Source organism: Microcaecilia unicolor, chromosome 5, assembly GCF_901765095.1.
Source record: "Microcaecilia unicolor chromosome 5, aMicUni1.1, whole genome shotgun sequence".
Lineage (NCBI taxonomy): Eukaryota > Metazoa > Chordata > Amphibia > Gymnophiona > Siphonopidae > Microcaecilia > Microcaecilia unicolor.
The window spans coordinates 268526463-268544020 of record NC_044035.1 but is presented as its reverse complement, the minus strand read 5'-3'; the positions used below and the strand labels follow the sequence as shown (position 1 = coordinate 268544020).

The window sequence follows — 17558 nt, the reverse complement described above, 5'->3', positions numbered from 1 at the left end:
CCGCCTCCCCTTGGAGTTGTGTCTTCCCTTGTCTTTGTCTTGCTACATATGGGACTGACGAACACGAGCCGGTTCGGGCGGGAAGACGGCCGCGCATGGGCGTGCGAGGACTAGCAAAGGCCTTTGCTAGTGAAGTTTCCAATTGGAGGGGCTGCCGTGGACGTCACCCATCAGTGAGAACAATCAGCCTGCTGTCCTCGGAGAATACCTTCTAAAGGTATGTAGCATTCGCTGTATCTGAATTTGCTTCTATGGCACCTTTTCCTTTTATTTATATTGGACAGCTAGCGCTTACTGTGTAGCTTTGTTTATAGCAAGCAGCTGAGTTGAGATCCTGGATCCAGAGGTCATTGGTTCAGGATCCACGGCAGTTTGCCATGGAGGAGTAGCCTAGTGGTTAGCGCACCAGTCTTGCAATCCAGAGGTGGCCGGTTCAAATCCCACTGCTGCTCCTTGTGATCTTGGGCAAGTCACTTAACCCTCCATTGCCTCAGGTACAAATTTAGATTGTGAGCCCTCCTGGGACAGAGAAATATCCAGAGTACCTGCATGTAACTTTATTTTTTATTTTTGTTACATTTGTACCCCGCGCTGTCCCACTCATGGCAGGCTCAATGCGGCGGGCAATAGAGGGTTAAGTGACTTGCCCAGAGTCACAAGGAGCTGCCTGTGCCAGGAATCGAACTCAGTTCCTCAGTTCCCCAGGACCAAAGTCCACCACCCTAACCACTAGGCCACTCCTCCACATTGGACAGCTGTTGTGTGTTCTAATCACAAATTGTGTGTTCTAATCACATTTGGCATGCTATCCTTTAGAGGTAAGATTTGATTTGGAGGTCCTCTAGAGTAGTTGGTTTAAGACCTAAGGAACTCCAAGTCCGAGATTGCTGGAGGACAAGCCTCCAGATTCATCTCTGACTCGTCTTAAGATTTGTGTGGGGCAATCTAACTTTCTGGGCTCCCATTTCAACTTGAACAAGCTGACTTTCCTTCTCGCAGCCAGTATATGGGCTTCTCATCCAGGTCTACTAATACCTTCCACAAATCCCATGGATGAGGGCTCGGTTCACTTCTCGGCTTTCATAATAGTCAGCTCTTGGATCCATGAGGAATGGTTCAACATTGCCTCAGACCAATGTGTCCTGGGCATACTTGAGAAGACAGAAGAGTTTCAGCTGGAGTTCTCCCATTTCTCTGTAGATTTTCCTTGGAATCTTCTTATTCTAGCATAACTTTGTAAATGTCAAGCGGTTGCAGCCATGTTACACACGCCAAATCATTTAGGTACAGTAGAGTCTGTCCCCAGTTGGTTATGGGGGAATGGGAATTTTCTTTGTCGTTTCAAGAAGGGAGATTCCTTCCACCTAGGTTTGGACTGCAACATGTCCGCATTTCACAGTTCGAACATGACAGCATATAATGGTTCAGTCCAGCAAGGGTGTGTGTCTGCCTTCCTGCCTTCTTCAAGAAGGCAAGATTTCTTATCTTCTTCCCCCCCCCCCCCCCCCCTTTTCACCTTCCCATGGACATTTTCTGTGCTTTGCAATCCCTGTCTGCACATTATCAAGTTATGACCCTGGCATTCAGCCTTTCTGCTTTACCATGGTTATTTTTAAGGTCCGGGTAGTGGTGTCCATTTTCCTTTTGAGGGTGGATTGCAGGGTTTTCAATACCTCTTGATTGACTAATTTGCGAATCTTCCTATTGAAGAGTCTGCAAGGTTCCTCCAAGGTAACTGCCGTTTTACTGTCCTTTGGTTTGGTATTGGTTTCACCAGGAATCAGTTGTTTCCAACATAACTCTTGGAGTATCTGGAAGTGATATTTGCCATAGGCTTTGGGATGACCTTTCTTCTTGTTGTTCCTTCTCACAGATTCTCCTACTTCAGGGTCTAATTTCCCTACCAGGTCCTGGGGTCTGGGACTCTATCAGGCTCATTTTCCAAAGAGAAGGACGCCCATCTTTTGACACAAATCAGAAGATGGGCGTCCTCACAGGGTCGCCCAAATCGGCATAATCGAAAGCTGATTTTGGACGTCTCCAACTGCTTTCTGTTGTGAGGATGACCAAAGTTCACGGGGGCTTGGAGGTGTAGCGAAGGTGGGACTTGGGGGCGTGCCTAACACATGGACGTCCTCGTGCCGGGGTAGGGGGGTGGTGTTGTGCTCAATCCTGCTCTTTCTTCCTAGAGTAATTTTGGACTTGTTTCTTCTTGCTGACTTGACATTCAGCGTGCACTTCTATACTAGTTGGGAGTGACCAACAAATGTCATTACTCTGGTAATTGGTTCACTGCGTCCTCCAAAATCACGCTGGCTTGCTGGGCTTCGGAAGCTATTTCACCTAGGTTAGTACTAGCAGCTCTCCTGTTTTTGGCCGGATTCTGGGAGCCTTCTGCCTGGGCAGGCACATTTTCCTGGGCAAAGCCCATCTGTTTTCCATTGAGGAATCCTGTAGGATGGCAACTTGGTCTTCCTTGCTGTATTCTTTAGTCCCTACCGTTTTGTTGTCTATGCTCACTTGCGGGCCTCCTTTCAGTATATCGGTGTTTTCCGCGGGTTTCAGGTTCCCACACTCAAGTCTCTGGATTTATCTGCTGCTATGCTAAAAATACGAAAAATTACGCCTTACCTGATCGTTTTCTTTCATTAGTCGCAGCAGATGAATCCAGAGTTCCACCCTGTATTTTTGTTTTTGGCGGTTTCTTATTGGTCAGTTCTCTCGGTTGGTCCGGGATGCTTCAGGTTTTCATTTTAGATGGCATGGTGTAAGCGGTTTATGTGTTTGCGTTCTTGATTTATCACTTTTTCCTGCAGGGAAGGAGAAATGTTAATTCTGTTTTCTTCTGCTTTGTTATGGGAAATGCTGACTGACCATGGAACATTCCATCCTATAAGACACAGAGTTCTGAACTAGAGAGTTGCACGGGGACAGAAATCATACCCGTCCCCGCAAGAATTTAACCTGTCCCCGCTTAGTCCTGCAAGAATTTAATGGTACATTTAAAAAAATTCTGGTTGGCTCTTTGTCTCTCTCTGGGTTCGAGCCACAGCACTGCAGGCAAGGAAGGAACAGAAGTTGGAACTTGGAATACTCTGGTGTGCACATGTAAGACTTATCTCTGATTCACTGGCACTGTATGCTAAGAGGTCGTCACATGCAGGCGCCAGTAGGTCAGGTGATATCTGATGCTCGTGCCTGTGTCAGAGCTGAGGTGTGCGCATTAGCCCAGGAGCAGAGAGGATTAATAGTAACATAGCAAGTGACAGCAGATAAAAATCTGAATGGTGTATCCAGTCTGCCCAATAGTCACACTCATTATCAATTCATGATTAAATCAACAATGAATGTGATATTATGTATTTGATTATGGTCTTTCTTTGGTGTTTCTGGGACATAGACCATAGAAGCCCGCCTGGTCCTATCCCTATGTTCCAAGTGCTGGAGTTGCTGTCGAAGCCCACTCCAACCTATTTGTCTTCTCATCTGCAGGACACAGACCGTAAAAGTCTGTCCTCATGTTCCAGCCACCAAAAATGCTGTCTAAGCCTTTTCTAGCCTGTCCGCCATATATGAGAGACAGACTATACAAATCTTCCTATTACCAGCCCTAGTTCATCACAGCCGGAGTCACTATCTAATCATCACTTGACACATCGACACAAATGCAGCCATTTAAGATTAGTTTTCTATAACTTCCATTTTCTATTTAAAGATCCTCTGTGTTCATCTCACGCCTTTTTGAATTCCATCAGCATTTGTTTCTCTACCACCCCCTTAGTGGAGACTTTCTGCATCTGTGCTGTTCAAGTGAGAAGAAGGAGGAGACAGAACTCAAATAACTTGGTACTAGGTAGGTGAGAGGCTGGCACAAGTGCAGTGTACACTTCCACGGGAACCCCGCAGGAATTGCTTCCGTTCCCACAGGAACCCCGCAAACCCCATTCCTGTGCAGGTCTCTACTCTGAACTGCACTATTTCCACCTGCTGGTAAATGATCACAACCCACAAGTCTCTGGATTCATCTGCTGCGACTAAAGGAAAGAATTATCAGATAAGACATAATTTTGTGTTACAATTAAACTATAGCCTGAGTGATTGTCAGCCACTACTGCTGATCCCCATACTGTGAGCTATTTAGAAGCCCATACTGTCTACTCTTGGAAGAAATTGGGTTAAAAAGTGAATTTCTGGATTCATTGTTTGCCAGGTGTGCATGAGAGAACCTTTGTGCGCTGGAAGCCCTTACATTTGTTTTCTTTCATAGGACTGGATGTACTAAGGAGTGGAGGAGTAGCCTAATGGTTAGTGCAGTGGGCTGAGACCCTGGGGAACTGAGTTACTACTACTACTATTAATTATTTCTATAGCGCTACTAGACGTACGCAGCGCTGTACACATTATATACAGGTACTTTCTCTGTCCCTAGGGGGCTCACAATCTAAGTTTTTTTTGTACTTGGGGCAAAGGAAGGTTGAGTGACTTGCCCAAGGTCACAAGGAGCTGCAGTGGGAATTGAAACCAGGTTGCCAGGATCAAAGCCTGCTGCACTAACCATTAGGCTACTCCTCGTCTAGATTTTTTTCCTCTACTTGTTTATTTTTTTAAACACAGAACTTGAAGACATTTAAACAGTTCTATACAGTGGATTACAGTTGTGTGTCTTCAATAAGTTTTATGACCACTTTTACTGCACTAAAAACTTCCCTTCTCAGAGCTGCAGAAATACCAATGAACCAAAGTCCCCAAAATCTAGGTTCTTGCGAAAACAGGAAAATACCCATCAAGGAGCAGGTTTTGCAGAATTTTCCGGCAGCTCTAAAGAACTTTTAGTAAATTTTGTGTGATCGAATTTGATCCACCACAAATTAATGAGGACGCATGGAAACTGAGTTCACTAGACATGATTCGTGGAAAGTTGGTATACTACTACTACTACTTATCATTTCTATAGCACTACTAGACGTACGCAGCACTGTACACTTGAACATGAGGAGACAGTCCCTGCTCGACAGAGCTTACAATCTAATTAGGACAGACAAACAGGACAAACGAGATAAGGGAATATTAAAGTGAGGATGATAAAATAAGGGTTCTGAACAAGTGGATAAGGGTTAGGAGTTTTTTTTTTTTTTTACATTTGTACCCCGCACTTTCCCACTCATGGCAGGCTCAGTGCGGCAGGCAATGGAGGGTTAAGTGACTTGCCCAGAGTCATAAGGAGCTGCCTGTGCCGGGAATCGAACTCAGTTCCTCAGGACCAAAGTCCACCACCCTAACCACTAGGCCACTCCTCCAACATCAAAAAGGTGGGCTTTTAGCTTAGATTTGAAGACGGCCAGAGATGGAGCTTGACGTACCGGCTCAGGAAGTCTATTCCAGGCATATGGTGCAGCAAGATAAAAGAAACGGAGTCTGGAGTTAGCAGTGGAGGAAAAGGGTGCAGATAAGAGAGATTTGCCCAGTGAACGGAGTTCCCTGGGAGGAATGTAGGGAGAGATGAGTGGAGAGGTACTGAGGAGCTGCAGAGTGAATGCACTTATAGGTCAATAAGAGAAGTTTGAACTGTATGCGGAAATGTATAGGAAGCCTGTGAAGTGACTTGAGGAGATGGCTAATATGAGCATAACGACACTGGTGGTATATCAAATCCCATCCCATCATCTTACTGGGCTCAGTTCCCACGGCAGCTGTTTGTGAGCCTGGGCAAGTCACTGACCCCTCCATTCTCCCAGGTACAAAACAAGAGCCTGTTTGGGACAGAAAGTACCTGCATATAATGTGCACAGTGCTGCGTAGGTCTAGTACCACTATAGAAATAAGTAGCAGCAGTATTTTTCCCCATAGAGACAAAACAAGGAAAAAAACTTTAAAGCTCCTGGCCCACAGTGGTGAGATTGTTCAGGAAATTTCCAAAAGAGAATCCAACCTTATATAAATATGTATTTACTATGTTGGTCTAGTTTTAATTGTAGATTTGATGCAATCTTTGCAAGTTATTGTACTGTTCATTTTGAAGTAAATGTAGCAATTCTTTTTACAGACCATGAGACTTCAGATATTCCAGGTGATGACTCAAACAGTTCATTGGTATGTACATTTATTTTAGGATTATATTTTAACAGGTCTTCATTTCGATTCAAATTTTAACTGTGATTAATTGCGTGATTAAAGGTATGTTCATTTTTTAAAAAAATTTCCCCACTGCAGCTGCTTGTGACTCTGGGCAAGTCACTTAACTCTCCATTGCCCAGAGACAAGGAGCTGCAGTGGGGGGGAAAAAACAAAACATACCATTAATTGTGATTACAAATTTTAATTGAAATGCAGCCCTAAAATTTTAAAGAATAAAAAGTAATGATAAGAAATACAAATTAAAAAAGTTACAAATCAAAGAATCTAAAACAGCATGCAGAATAGCTTTAAGCAGACTTAGTTTTCATAGCCTACTTCAGAAAAGCAAGCCTATACAGTGGGGGAAATAAGTATTTGATCCCTTGCTGATTTTGTAAGTTTGCCCACTGACAAAGACATGAGCAGCCCATAATTGAAGGGTAGGTTATTGGTAACAGTGAGAGATAGCACATCACAAATTAAATCCGGAAAATCACATTGTGGAAAGTATATGAATTTATTTGCATTCTGCAGAGGGAAATAAGTATTTGATCCCCCACCAACCAGTAAGAGATCTGGCCCCTACAGACCAGGTAGATGCTCCAAATCAACTCGTTACCTGCATGACAGACAGCTGTCGGCAATGGTCACCTGTATGAAAGACACCTGTCCACAGACTCAGTGAATCAGTCAGACTCTAACCTCTACAAAATGGCCAAGAGCAAGGAGCTGTCTAAGGATGTCAGGGACAAGATCATACACCTGCACAAGGCTGGAATGGGCTACAAAACCATCAGTAAGACGCTGGGCGAGAAGGAGACAACTGTTGGTGCCATAGTAAGAAAATGGAAGAAGTACAAAATGACTGTCAATCGACAAAGATCTGGGGCTCCACGCAAAATCTCACCTCGTGGGGTATCCTTGATCATGAGGAAGGTTAGAAATCAGCCTACAACTACAAGGGGGGAACTTGTCAATGATCTCAAGGCAGCTGGGACCACTGTCACCACGAAAACCATTGGTAACACATTACGACATAACGGATTGCAATCCTGCAGTGCCCGCAAGGTCCCCCTGCTCCGGAAGGCACATGTGACGGCCCGTCTGAAGTTTGCCAGTGAACACCTGGATGATGCCGAGAGTGATTGGGAGAAGGTGCTGTGGTCAGATGAGACAAAAATTGAGCTCTTTGGCATGAACTCACTCGCCGTGTTTGGAGGAAGAGAAATGCTGCCTATGACCCAAAGAACACCGTCCCCACTGTCAAGCATGGAGGTGGAAATGTTATGTTTTGGGGGTGTTTCTCTGCTAAGGGCACAGGACTACTTCACCGCATCAATGGGAGAATGGATGGGGCCATGTACCGTACAATTCTGAGTGACAACCTCCTTCCCTCCGCCAGGGCCTTAAAAATGGGTCGTGGCTGGGTCTTCCAGCACGACAATGACCCAAAACATACAGCCAAGGCAACAAAGGAGTGGCTCAGGAAGAAGCACATTAGGGTCATGGAGTGGCCTAGCCAGTCACCAGACCTTAATCCCATTGAAAACTTATGGAGGGAGCTGAAGCTGCGAGTTGCCAAGCGACAGCCCAGAACTCTTAATGATTTAGAGATGATCTGCAAAGAGGAGTGGACCAAAATTCCTCCTGACATGTGTGCAAACCTCATCATCAACTACAGAAGACGTCTGACCGCTGTGCTTGCCAACAAGGGTTTTGCCACCAAGTATTAGGTCTTGTTTGCCAGAGGGATCAAATACTTATTTCCCTCTGCAGAATGCAAATAACTTCATATACTTTCCACAATGTGATTTTCCGGATTTAATTTGTGATGTGCTATCTCTCACTGTTACCAATAACCTACCCTTCAATTATGGGCTGCTCATGTCTTTGTCAGTGGGCAAACTTACAAAATCAGCAAGGGATCAAATACTTATTTCCCCCACTGTATTTTAGTATACTAATGTTCACAGCAAATTGGCCAGTACTTTAATTTTGTGCAGAAATATAGGCTTGCATGTGTTGGGGTAGAAAGTAAGCAAGAACTTTTGAAGGCAGCCATTGGGGCATGTTTCTCTTGCCTCTTTTCCTTCAGTACTATATCAAAGAGCCTCTGCCTTTGATACAGCAGCAGGGGATACCTAAACACAGCATGTCTTGGAGCGTGTTTGTGGAAATTTGGTATTTTTACTACAAGCAGTCATCCTAAAACTTCAGGGTACCATATGCCAAATCCATGTTACAAGGCTGGTATCTGATCTGAAAACATTATGCTGTCCCAGAAGGCCCCCAACTAATAGGAGGTTTGAACTGGAAAATGTTGTTCTTGTGCTACTGCAAAATTTAAATCTTGACATAAAATACATTCTTAAAATTTGGATCAGTTCTTCTATTGGGTAAGCAAAGCTTTGGTAGTACAGGAATATTAGAATTCATGCTTTGACTGACTTGTATAGCAGCAGATTCAGAGCTCTTGACTGTCTCTGAATAAAGACCTTATCTCTAGTCCATTCCATTTAGAGGGCAGAGGCCCTCTAAATGGAATGGACTACTGTATTATGAATTAATATTTAAACAACTTTGCCCACTTTGGGTAAAGTTGTTTAAATATTCATAATACAGTAGTCCATTCCATTTAGAGGGCCTCTGCCTTCTCTTTCCAGCATAAATTTGGTTGGATCTACAGAACTGGTTTTTGGCTCCTGCCCTGTTTCTACTGTGTTTGCTAATTCCAGTAGCATTCACCCTGCTACTGTAGAAATGGTGTTAGTAAGGACTGGAATAAATGCATACAGACAGACATATTAACAGTCTATTCCGTTACGTATCTTCCCACTATTCCAGAACCTGTGGGATAATTGTGGAGATAGACATTACTGAAGAACTGGACTGGATGCAGAGAGACAATTTTCAGCTCGGTTTTGAGTTCACTATCTTCAGTAGGTGGATGGACACACTTTTCATCTTCTGGTTCTGAGTGATTTGCTCCTGGTCCAGTTGGTCAACTGGTCCCCAGTTGAGCTTTGCAGGTGGCTTGAGTCTGCAGAGGCATATCTGGAGGTATTCAGATCCCTGTCTCTGGTTCCCCTCAAATTTACTTCTTCCCTCTAGTATCCTCCTCTCCACAGGAATTCTCCCCTGTTTCCTGAGGAGCTCTCCTTTTTCAGTACAACAATCTTTTTTTTTTTTTTTTTTAATATATAAAGGAAAGAGGTTTACTAGAGAGCATGGGACAGAGTATCAGTCCAGAGCTTTTCTCATCTGTGGTAAGACTTGTGAAGGTTATGAATTTGGGTAGAATCAGCCAGCTCGAAGGGCTGTAAGTTCTACTTGGTGCAGGGGAGGGATCCTGACTCATCTCTTGGGACACATTGTGCTGCGCTTGCAACTGTTGGGGTGAAGGACGACTCCCGCAGAGGCAGTTAAACAGTGTTCCCTCTGTGGGACCAGCTGGCATAGGGACATTGCAGTGCGTGCAAGACAGGAATCCCGTGGGATGTGGAGGAAATGGGCGGCTGCGGCAGCAGATCTTTGGACTTTGTATAGCATCTGAATATGCTGGGGTTTTCAGGCCAATGTGCAGTTTGATGCAGAAGAGCACTGGAATGGATGCCATTTTGTCTGTGCTGACTGGCAGTGAGGAGCAACCTTTGTCTGATCATGTGCAGAGCACAGCCGCCATTTTACAGCCTCACGGCCTGACAGAGCATTCAGCTGCATCAGGATCTTTGTTTCTCTGGAGTTTATATTGCTCTTATACCAGGCCTATTCATTGAAGCAGGGACAGTTGCTGCAAGGTGCTTCAGTTTCTTGCCCCGCTGCCCCTCTGGCTCCTAAGATCTCGTTTAGACTTTCAGGAGTGGGCAGATCTCTGCTTCTCTCTCCTTATGCGATGTGACCTGTATTAAGAGGAGCCATTGTTGAAGGAGCTGTTAGAGAAGGGAGAGCTCTCTCATGAGGAGGGGGATAATCCAAAAGTACTGAAGTTCCATAAAGAGGAGCTCGGCGCTCTTATTTCTGAGGCACTGGCAAGTTCCATCTTTGTTGATCATGAAGGGGCTTAGAGATCTTTCTAAGGCCTTCCCGATGCATCCAGACATTCAGGACCTAATTACAGCAGAATTGGTCTCCCTGGACACAGGGCTGAGTGGGAAGAGCCATGGCTCACCTCTACCTGTTAATTCTGGAAGAGAAAGATAAATTGCAGCTTCCCAGGATGTACTCCTGGTTATGATGATGACTAAGACGACCACCTTGCCGGTGGAAGGGAGCATTGCCCTAAAAGACCTACAGGATAGAAAGCTAGAAGGCTCACTGAAACAAGCCTTTGAAGTGGCCTCTTTGGGCCTTCAAGTAACAGTATGTAGCTTGTTCATGGCAAGAGCATGCCTGAAATGGCGCCCGTCTTGTTTAGCCAACTGCCGATGCTACAGTGCCCAACTGGAAGCAGGGTTGGTGTACTTGACAGATGCTATTTGACATGTTACTAGTTATGGCCTGCAGTATGTCTTTGGCTGTCATGGCACGTCGGCAACTCTGGTAGCCGTAGGATAAATCGAAAACCTCTTGTCATCCATCTTCAGGGGGCTCTCGATCTCTATTTCGAGACAGCAGGTAGTGCCGACCTGATCGTCAGCAATATGGTCAGAAGTCCTGCTTTAAGCCAATCTTCCTTTCTTGCGGACAGGAAGTCCTCTTCTGTCAGCTAGAGTTTCCAGTGCCTCCAGAGCTTCACAGTGATGTGAGGCTAGTCCACTCTTCTCTTCCACCGATGGGAGGAACATCTTCAGAAGTTTGAGGAGGCGTGGGTGAAAATCATGTCAGACCAGTGGGTTTTGGATATTCTTATAGAAGGTTACATGTTGGAATTCTCCAGCCCGGTCACTGCTCATCTGTCTTGCATTCTCCTTGTCAAAAGGGAACCGTGGATTCCTTGGTGCTCCAGGCCATTGTCACAGTTCCCCAGGCTGAGCAGAGACAAGACAGATACTCCATCTACTTCATGATCCCAAAGAAGGAAGGCAGCTTTCGTACGGTCTTAGATCTCAAAGGTCTAAACTGCTGCCTCAGTGTCCTCCTTTCACATGGAGACACTAAGAACAGTTATAGCCTCTGTTGAAGCGGAAGAATTTCTCACCACCCGCCATCTCAATGAGGCATACTTGCATATACCCATATGGTTGCTGCATCGGAAGTTTCTATGTTTTGCAGTGCTGAGCCGTCACTTCCAGTTCAGAGCTTTGCCCTTCGGTCTCACCACGGCTCCAAGAACGTTTACCAAGGTTATGGTGGTGGTGACATCGTTCAGTTCCAGGGAATCAGAGTTCACCCTTATCTCAACGACTGGCTCGTTTGTGCATCATCCTATTCGAACAGAGTGCCGGCAATGGAAAACGTCCGTCTTATGCAGTCAGAAAAGCTACAAGGATGGTATGGGAGTTGCGTTCCAAGACGTATGAAGAGAGACTTGCTGACCTGAACATGTATACTCTGGAGGAAAGGAGGAACAGGGGTGATATGATACAGACGTTCAAATATTTGAAAGGTATTAATCCGCAAACGAATCTTTTCCGGAGAGGGGAAGGCGGTAGTACGAGAGGACATGAAATGAGATTGAAGGGGGGCAGACTCAGGAAAGATGTCAGGAAGTATTTCTTCACGGAGAGGGTGGTGAACGCTTGGAATGCCCTCCCGCGGGAGGTGGTGGAGATGAAAACGGTAACGGAATTCAAGCATGCGTGGGACAGGCATAAAGGAATCCTGTGCAGAAGGAATGGATCCACAGAAGCTTAGCTGAAATTGGGTGGCGGGGGGAAGAGGGGTTGGCGGTTGAGAGGCTAGGATGGGGGAGGGCAGACTTATACGGGGTCTGTGCCGGAGCCGGTGATGGGAGGCGGGACTGGTGGTTGGGAGGCGGGAAATACTGCTGCACAGACTTATATGGTCTGTGCCCTGAAAAAGACAGGTACAAATCAAGGTAAGGTATACACATGAGTTTATCGTGGGCAGACTAGATGGACCGTGCAGGTCTTTTTCTGCCGTCATCTACTATGTTACTATGTTAATCGATTTCCAGAAGAGCAGACTAACTCCATCACGGATGCTGGAGTATCTGGGCATTCTGTTTGACACAGTGCGGGAGAGGGTCTTCCTCAGAGCACAGGTTCAACAGATTTGTCTTCTCGGTCAAGGCAGGCCCAGAATCTGGGACTATATCCAGGTTCTGTTGTCAGTGATGGTGGTGATGGAAGTGGTGCCATGGGCAAGAGCTCATATGCAGCTGCTGGTCTCTGTTGTTGCAGAAGTACGACCTTCATCTTCCTTGAATGCTGGTTGCCAGACAGAATATGCAATGGTGGCTGTCACTCAGGAATTTGACTGTCGGAACTCCCTCTCCAATAACACAGTGGTGACAATAGACGCCAGCAAATCGGGCTGGGGAGCTCTTACAAGTTCCATCTAGCACAGAGCACCTAGACAGAACAGGAGACTTGGTGGTCGATTAAATTGCTTGAAGTTCAGGGCAGTGTGAAATGCCTTATGCAACTTCGTTCCCTTTCTGGCAGGGGCCGTAGTCCTAGCTTTTCCAACAGTGCGACAGTGGTGGCTTGCATCAACAAGCAAGGTGGGACCTGCAGTCATCCGATTAGTGGTAGAAGCGGCCTTCCTCATGTGTTGAACAGAGAAAAATCTCTGCTTGTCGGCATCTGACGTCGTGGGGTCCTTGATTGTGGAGGTGGACTTCCTCAGCAGGAACTCTTTGGACCCGGGAGAATGGGAACTATCCATCCAGGGGTTTCAGCTGATAGTGGACCAATGGGGTTCTTTACTTCTCGACTTCATGGTAATGAAAAAGAATGCCAAAGTGCCCAAATTCTTCAGCCATTGGAAAGAACTGGGCTTGATGAGGGTCGATGCCCTACTGCAGCCCTGACCAGAAACGCTTCTACTCCTTGGCCTACAGTAAGTCGCATGTGAAAAGGATCGAATAATTCCCGTAGCCCTGGATTGGCCAAAGAGGCTGTGGTACATGGACCTGATTTGACTGCTGGATGGGCGTCCTCTCTGTCTTCCGCAGTTATGCATTCTACTGAAGTAAGGCCCGGTGCTCATGGAGGATTTGTGCCCCTTTAGTGTTACTGCTTGGCTGCTACTACTAATTATTTCTATGGATCTACTAGACGTATGCAGCTCTGTACACATTTTATGTAGGTACTTTGTCCTTAGAGGGCTCACAATCTAAGTCTTTGTACCTGGGGCAATGGAGGATTAAGTGATTTGCCCAAGGTCACAAGGAACTGCAGTGGGAATTGAACCCAGGTTGCCAGGATAGACTGCTGCACTATTAGGCCACTCCCCCACTCCTGTTGAAAGGGCTCGGTTGAGACAAAAAGATTATTCTGATTTGGTCATTGCTATCTTGGTTCAGGCTCAGAAATGCTCTATATCCATGATGTATGCGATAATATGGAAGTCGTTTGAGGGCTAGTGTTCTAAGCGCAGATTATCTCCCTTCTCTGTTCAGATCGCGCATATCCTAGCATTTCTCCAAGCAGGTTTTCAGAAAGGATTGGCGTTGGGTTCTCTAAAAACTCAGGTTGTGGCTTTGCCCCATTTCGAGGGTCAACTACAGAAGATGTCTCTTGTGGCTCACCCAAATAGTGTTCAGTTCCCACTTGCGGCCTCCTTTTCATACACCATTTCCAGAGTGGAAACCTTTAATCCTCCAGGCTCTTTAGAAGCCTACTTTTGAACCACTCCAGAAGGCCTCCTTGAAGGATTTTACACTAAATTCTGCGTTCTTAGTGGCTTTTGCATCAACATACATTTTGTGGCTTCAAGCTCTCTTGTTGGGATCCCTTTCTTTGCTTTTTGGAGGTAGGGGTCTCCCTGTACACCTTTTCTTCCAAAAGTGGTATCAGCATTTCATCTCAACCAATCTGGAGCTTTCGTCCTTTTGCACAGAGGATGAAGAGGCTCAGTATTCTTCCTTGTAGCTTCTCGAGATTCCTCATTAGATATCTAGAAATAATGAATGAGTTTCACAAATCGGACAGACTGTGCTTTTTGGTAAACAAAGGCTTGGCCTCATGGCTTTCAAGCCTACAATTGCTAGATGGCTGAAGGAGACTATTGTGTTAGCTTATTTGCTTGTGGGGAAGCAGGCTCCTCAGGCCTTGTGGGCTCATTCTATGAGATGTACAGTGACATCCTGCACTAAGAGTACTTTACTGTAGCAGATATTTGCAAGGCGGCGACGTGGGCTTGGAAGCCAGTTTTGGGGCTTTGGTCTTCAGGGTGGCAGCACCAGGATCCCACCAATTCTAGAGACTGCTTTTGAACATACCACAGGTTCTGTAATAGTGGGAAGCTACATAATGTAAGAAGAAATTACATCTTAAAAGATAACTTTCTTTCCATTAGTCCTTTCCACTATTTGAGAGAACTTCCCGAGTTTTCTGAGATGTTTAGTTGGTGCGAAGTAATGGGTCAGATAACTGTCACCTTGCATGGTGCTTCTTCCTGCATATCTTTTGTTCTCTACAAGTTGTCCAGAGATGAGAGAAGTCCACATGTTTGCTTGTCTGGTTAGTATTTAGTTAGCAATTGTTTAAGGTTGTGTTTTTATTCTGAGTTTCTTCTTAACTGCTTGTATACATAAATGCAGAGGAGCTGGACTGGATGCCAAGAGATGTCTTAGCTCAGTTTTTAGTTCTCTATTTCTACCTGCTGGTGGTTGGACACAACTATCCCACAGGGTCTGGAGTAGTGGGAAGAACTAATGGAAAGAAAATGATCAGGTAAGAGCTAATTTCTTCTTTCTAGTCACCAAAGGACTGTGGCTGAAGTGAACCTCAATGCCATCGTACTGTTTGGAGGCTGGGAGAGGGGAAAAATGGGAATAACATAATGCATGAATGTAATGCCAAAAACTGATTATAGCCAGTTTGTGTCAGCTCGGTTTTATTAGGTTTTTTTTTTTTTTTTTTTTCTGTTAAGAAGAACGGTTTTCAAACAATAGTAGTATACATGATGTCTTTGTACCTGGAACTGCCAGACTAAATGAATGGGAGTTAACATATTTGTCTTTAACACATGGATGTTTTGTATCTAAAGCTTGTGACGTACTTATGCAGGTTTCTGTTGATCTAACAACAACAACAAAAAATCATCATGAGTTGGTAAGAGTAAAGTTGAGATGAGACACTTCAATATAAATGTGTAGGTGTTCCTGGCAAGGTATAAATAGATATTTGCTTCTAGTTCCTACTCAAAGGCTCCAGTTCATCAGTTATGTCTGTAATGAAAACGTTGGGTGTCTGGGTGACATTAAAAGGAATGAAAAAGGTGGATTGCCTTTACCCTTTAGCTTGTTTTTCAGGTGAGCAATGAAGAAAGTATTTTGGATGTGGCCAATAAAACATACACCCTATTAGGTAAGGCAAATACATGAAACTTAAATTTGTTGGCTAGTAGCATGGATGTATATGGTTTTCAAGTAAAGCTCCTGCCCCCAAAATTTTCTGTCTGAAGATGAAGGCTAATAAAACCCAGACACCTTAAGGCCAGACTTGGTTCTTCCTGACTGAGGAGTGCTGGTGAGCATTGACAAAGATGGGTGCCTGATTACATTGCTCCTGACAGTACTACAAGAATCCTTGTGATTGCAGCATTCCTGTTACTATTCTCAGTCTGTGGCCATTGCTACTTCTTTCAGAAAGTGTGGCTAGTAAGAATGTAAAGTTGAAGGCTAGGTATTTGCCACAGCTGGCAACTAAGTGGCAAAAGGTATTTGCCACAGCTGGCAACTAAGTGGCAAAAACCTGATCCACAATATCCTAGACCATTTGTGTTAAAAATCTTTTGGCTATTTTTAACGAAGCGAGGATTAAAGCCCCTTTCAATGCATGACAGAATGAAAATAATGATCTTCCCCATCTGAACAAATTCACTGTGCAGCAGCAGAAAAGATTTTTATTTTATAGCAATGTCTCAACGCACTTGGTTCACAGTTCAAACTGTACTGCCCAGCTAGGATGCAGGTCACTATCCACAATACTACAAAAACCTTTGAAAACTAATTGCCTTTTAGACATATTCTTGCCCATCGCATGGTATACATTGTTCAGTTCATGCCTCATGTACCTCTTATTTTCTGGATACAGAGCTTCCAAATGTTGGTCCAGAAAAACATGAATTTGATATTTGACTTTTTGGTTTCTCCTTTTTGAAAAGGTGAATGCATTGGGGAGAGTAAGCAAAAGGAATTGGAAAAGAATGAGATAAGATACTGGCAGTTATGACAGGCTTATTTTCGAAAGAGAAGGGCGCCCATCTTTCGACACAAATCGCAAGACGGGTGTCCTTCTTACAAGGTCGCCCAAATCGGCATAATCGAAAGCCGATTTTGGGTGTCCTCAACTGCTTTCTGTCGTGGGGATGACCAAAGTTCACGGGGGAATGTTGGAGACGTAGCGAAGACAGGACTTGGGCGTGCCTAACACATGGGTGTCCTCGACCCATAATGGAAAAAAGAAGGGCGTCCCTGACAAGCACTTGGACGACTTTACCTGGTCCTGTTTATTACGACCAAGGCACAAAAAGGTGCCCGAAATGACCAGATGACCACCGGAGAGAATTGGGAATGACCTTCCCTTATTCCCCCAGTGGTCACTAACCCCCTCCCACCCTCAAAAAATATTTTTTTCAGCCTCTATGCCAGCCTCAAATGTCATACCCAGCTCTATGACAGCAGTAAACAAGTCCCTGGAGCAGTTTTAGTGGGTGCAGTGCACTTCAGGCAGGCGGACCCAGGCTCATCTCCCCCCCCCCCCCCCCCCCCCCCACCTGTTACACTTGTGGTAAATGTGAGCCCTTCAAAACCCACCAGAAACCCACTGTACCCACATGTAGGTTCCCCCCTTCACCCATAAGTGCTATGGTAGTGGTGTACAGTTGTGGGGAGTGGAGTTGGGGGGGCTCAGAACTCAAGGTAAGGGAGCTATGCACCTGGGAGCAATTTATGAAGTCCACTGCAGTGCCCCCTAGGGTGCCCAGTTGGTGTCCTGGCATGTCAGGGGGACCAGTGCACTACGAATGCTGGCTCCTCCCACGACCAAAGGGCATGGAGTTGGTCTTTTCTGAGATGGGTGGCCTCAGTTTCCATTATCGTCGAAAATCAGGGGCAGCCATCTCTAAGGTTGACCTAAATTTTGCGATTTGGGTGTCCACCACCGTATTATCAAGACAAAAACTGGACGCCCATCTTGTTTCGATAATACGGGTTTCCCCGACCCTTCGCCGGGACGTCCTCAGGAAAACTTGGGCGCCCCTTTTGATTATGCCCCTCCACATCATCAAAGTTCTGTTTTCAAGAATTGCATTGTGTGTATGTGGCCCTTAGTGACAGCACACCTACTTTGCTAGTGTCCAAGTGTGCAAAT

The 17558-nt window shown here is 45.3% G+C and overlaps 1 protein-coding gene across 2 annotated transcripts in view; it reads left to right on the top strand.

Moving 5' to 3' along the window:
• The window catches only part of LOC115471410, a 106698-nt gene that overhangs the window by 18782 nt on the left and 70358 nt on the right, over positions 1-17558 (top strand). For both annotated transcript variants that reach the window (XM_030205115.1, XM_030205116.1), the window contains exons 5-6: positions 6044-6090; positions 15497-15551. In XM_030205115.1, the coding sequence (XP_030060975.1) occupies positions 6044-6090; positions 15497-15551 (102 nt within the window). The remainder of the gene's footprint in view (positions 1-6043; positions 6091-15496; positions 15552-17558) is intronic.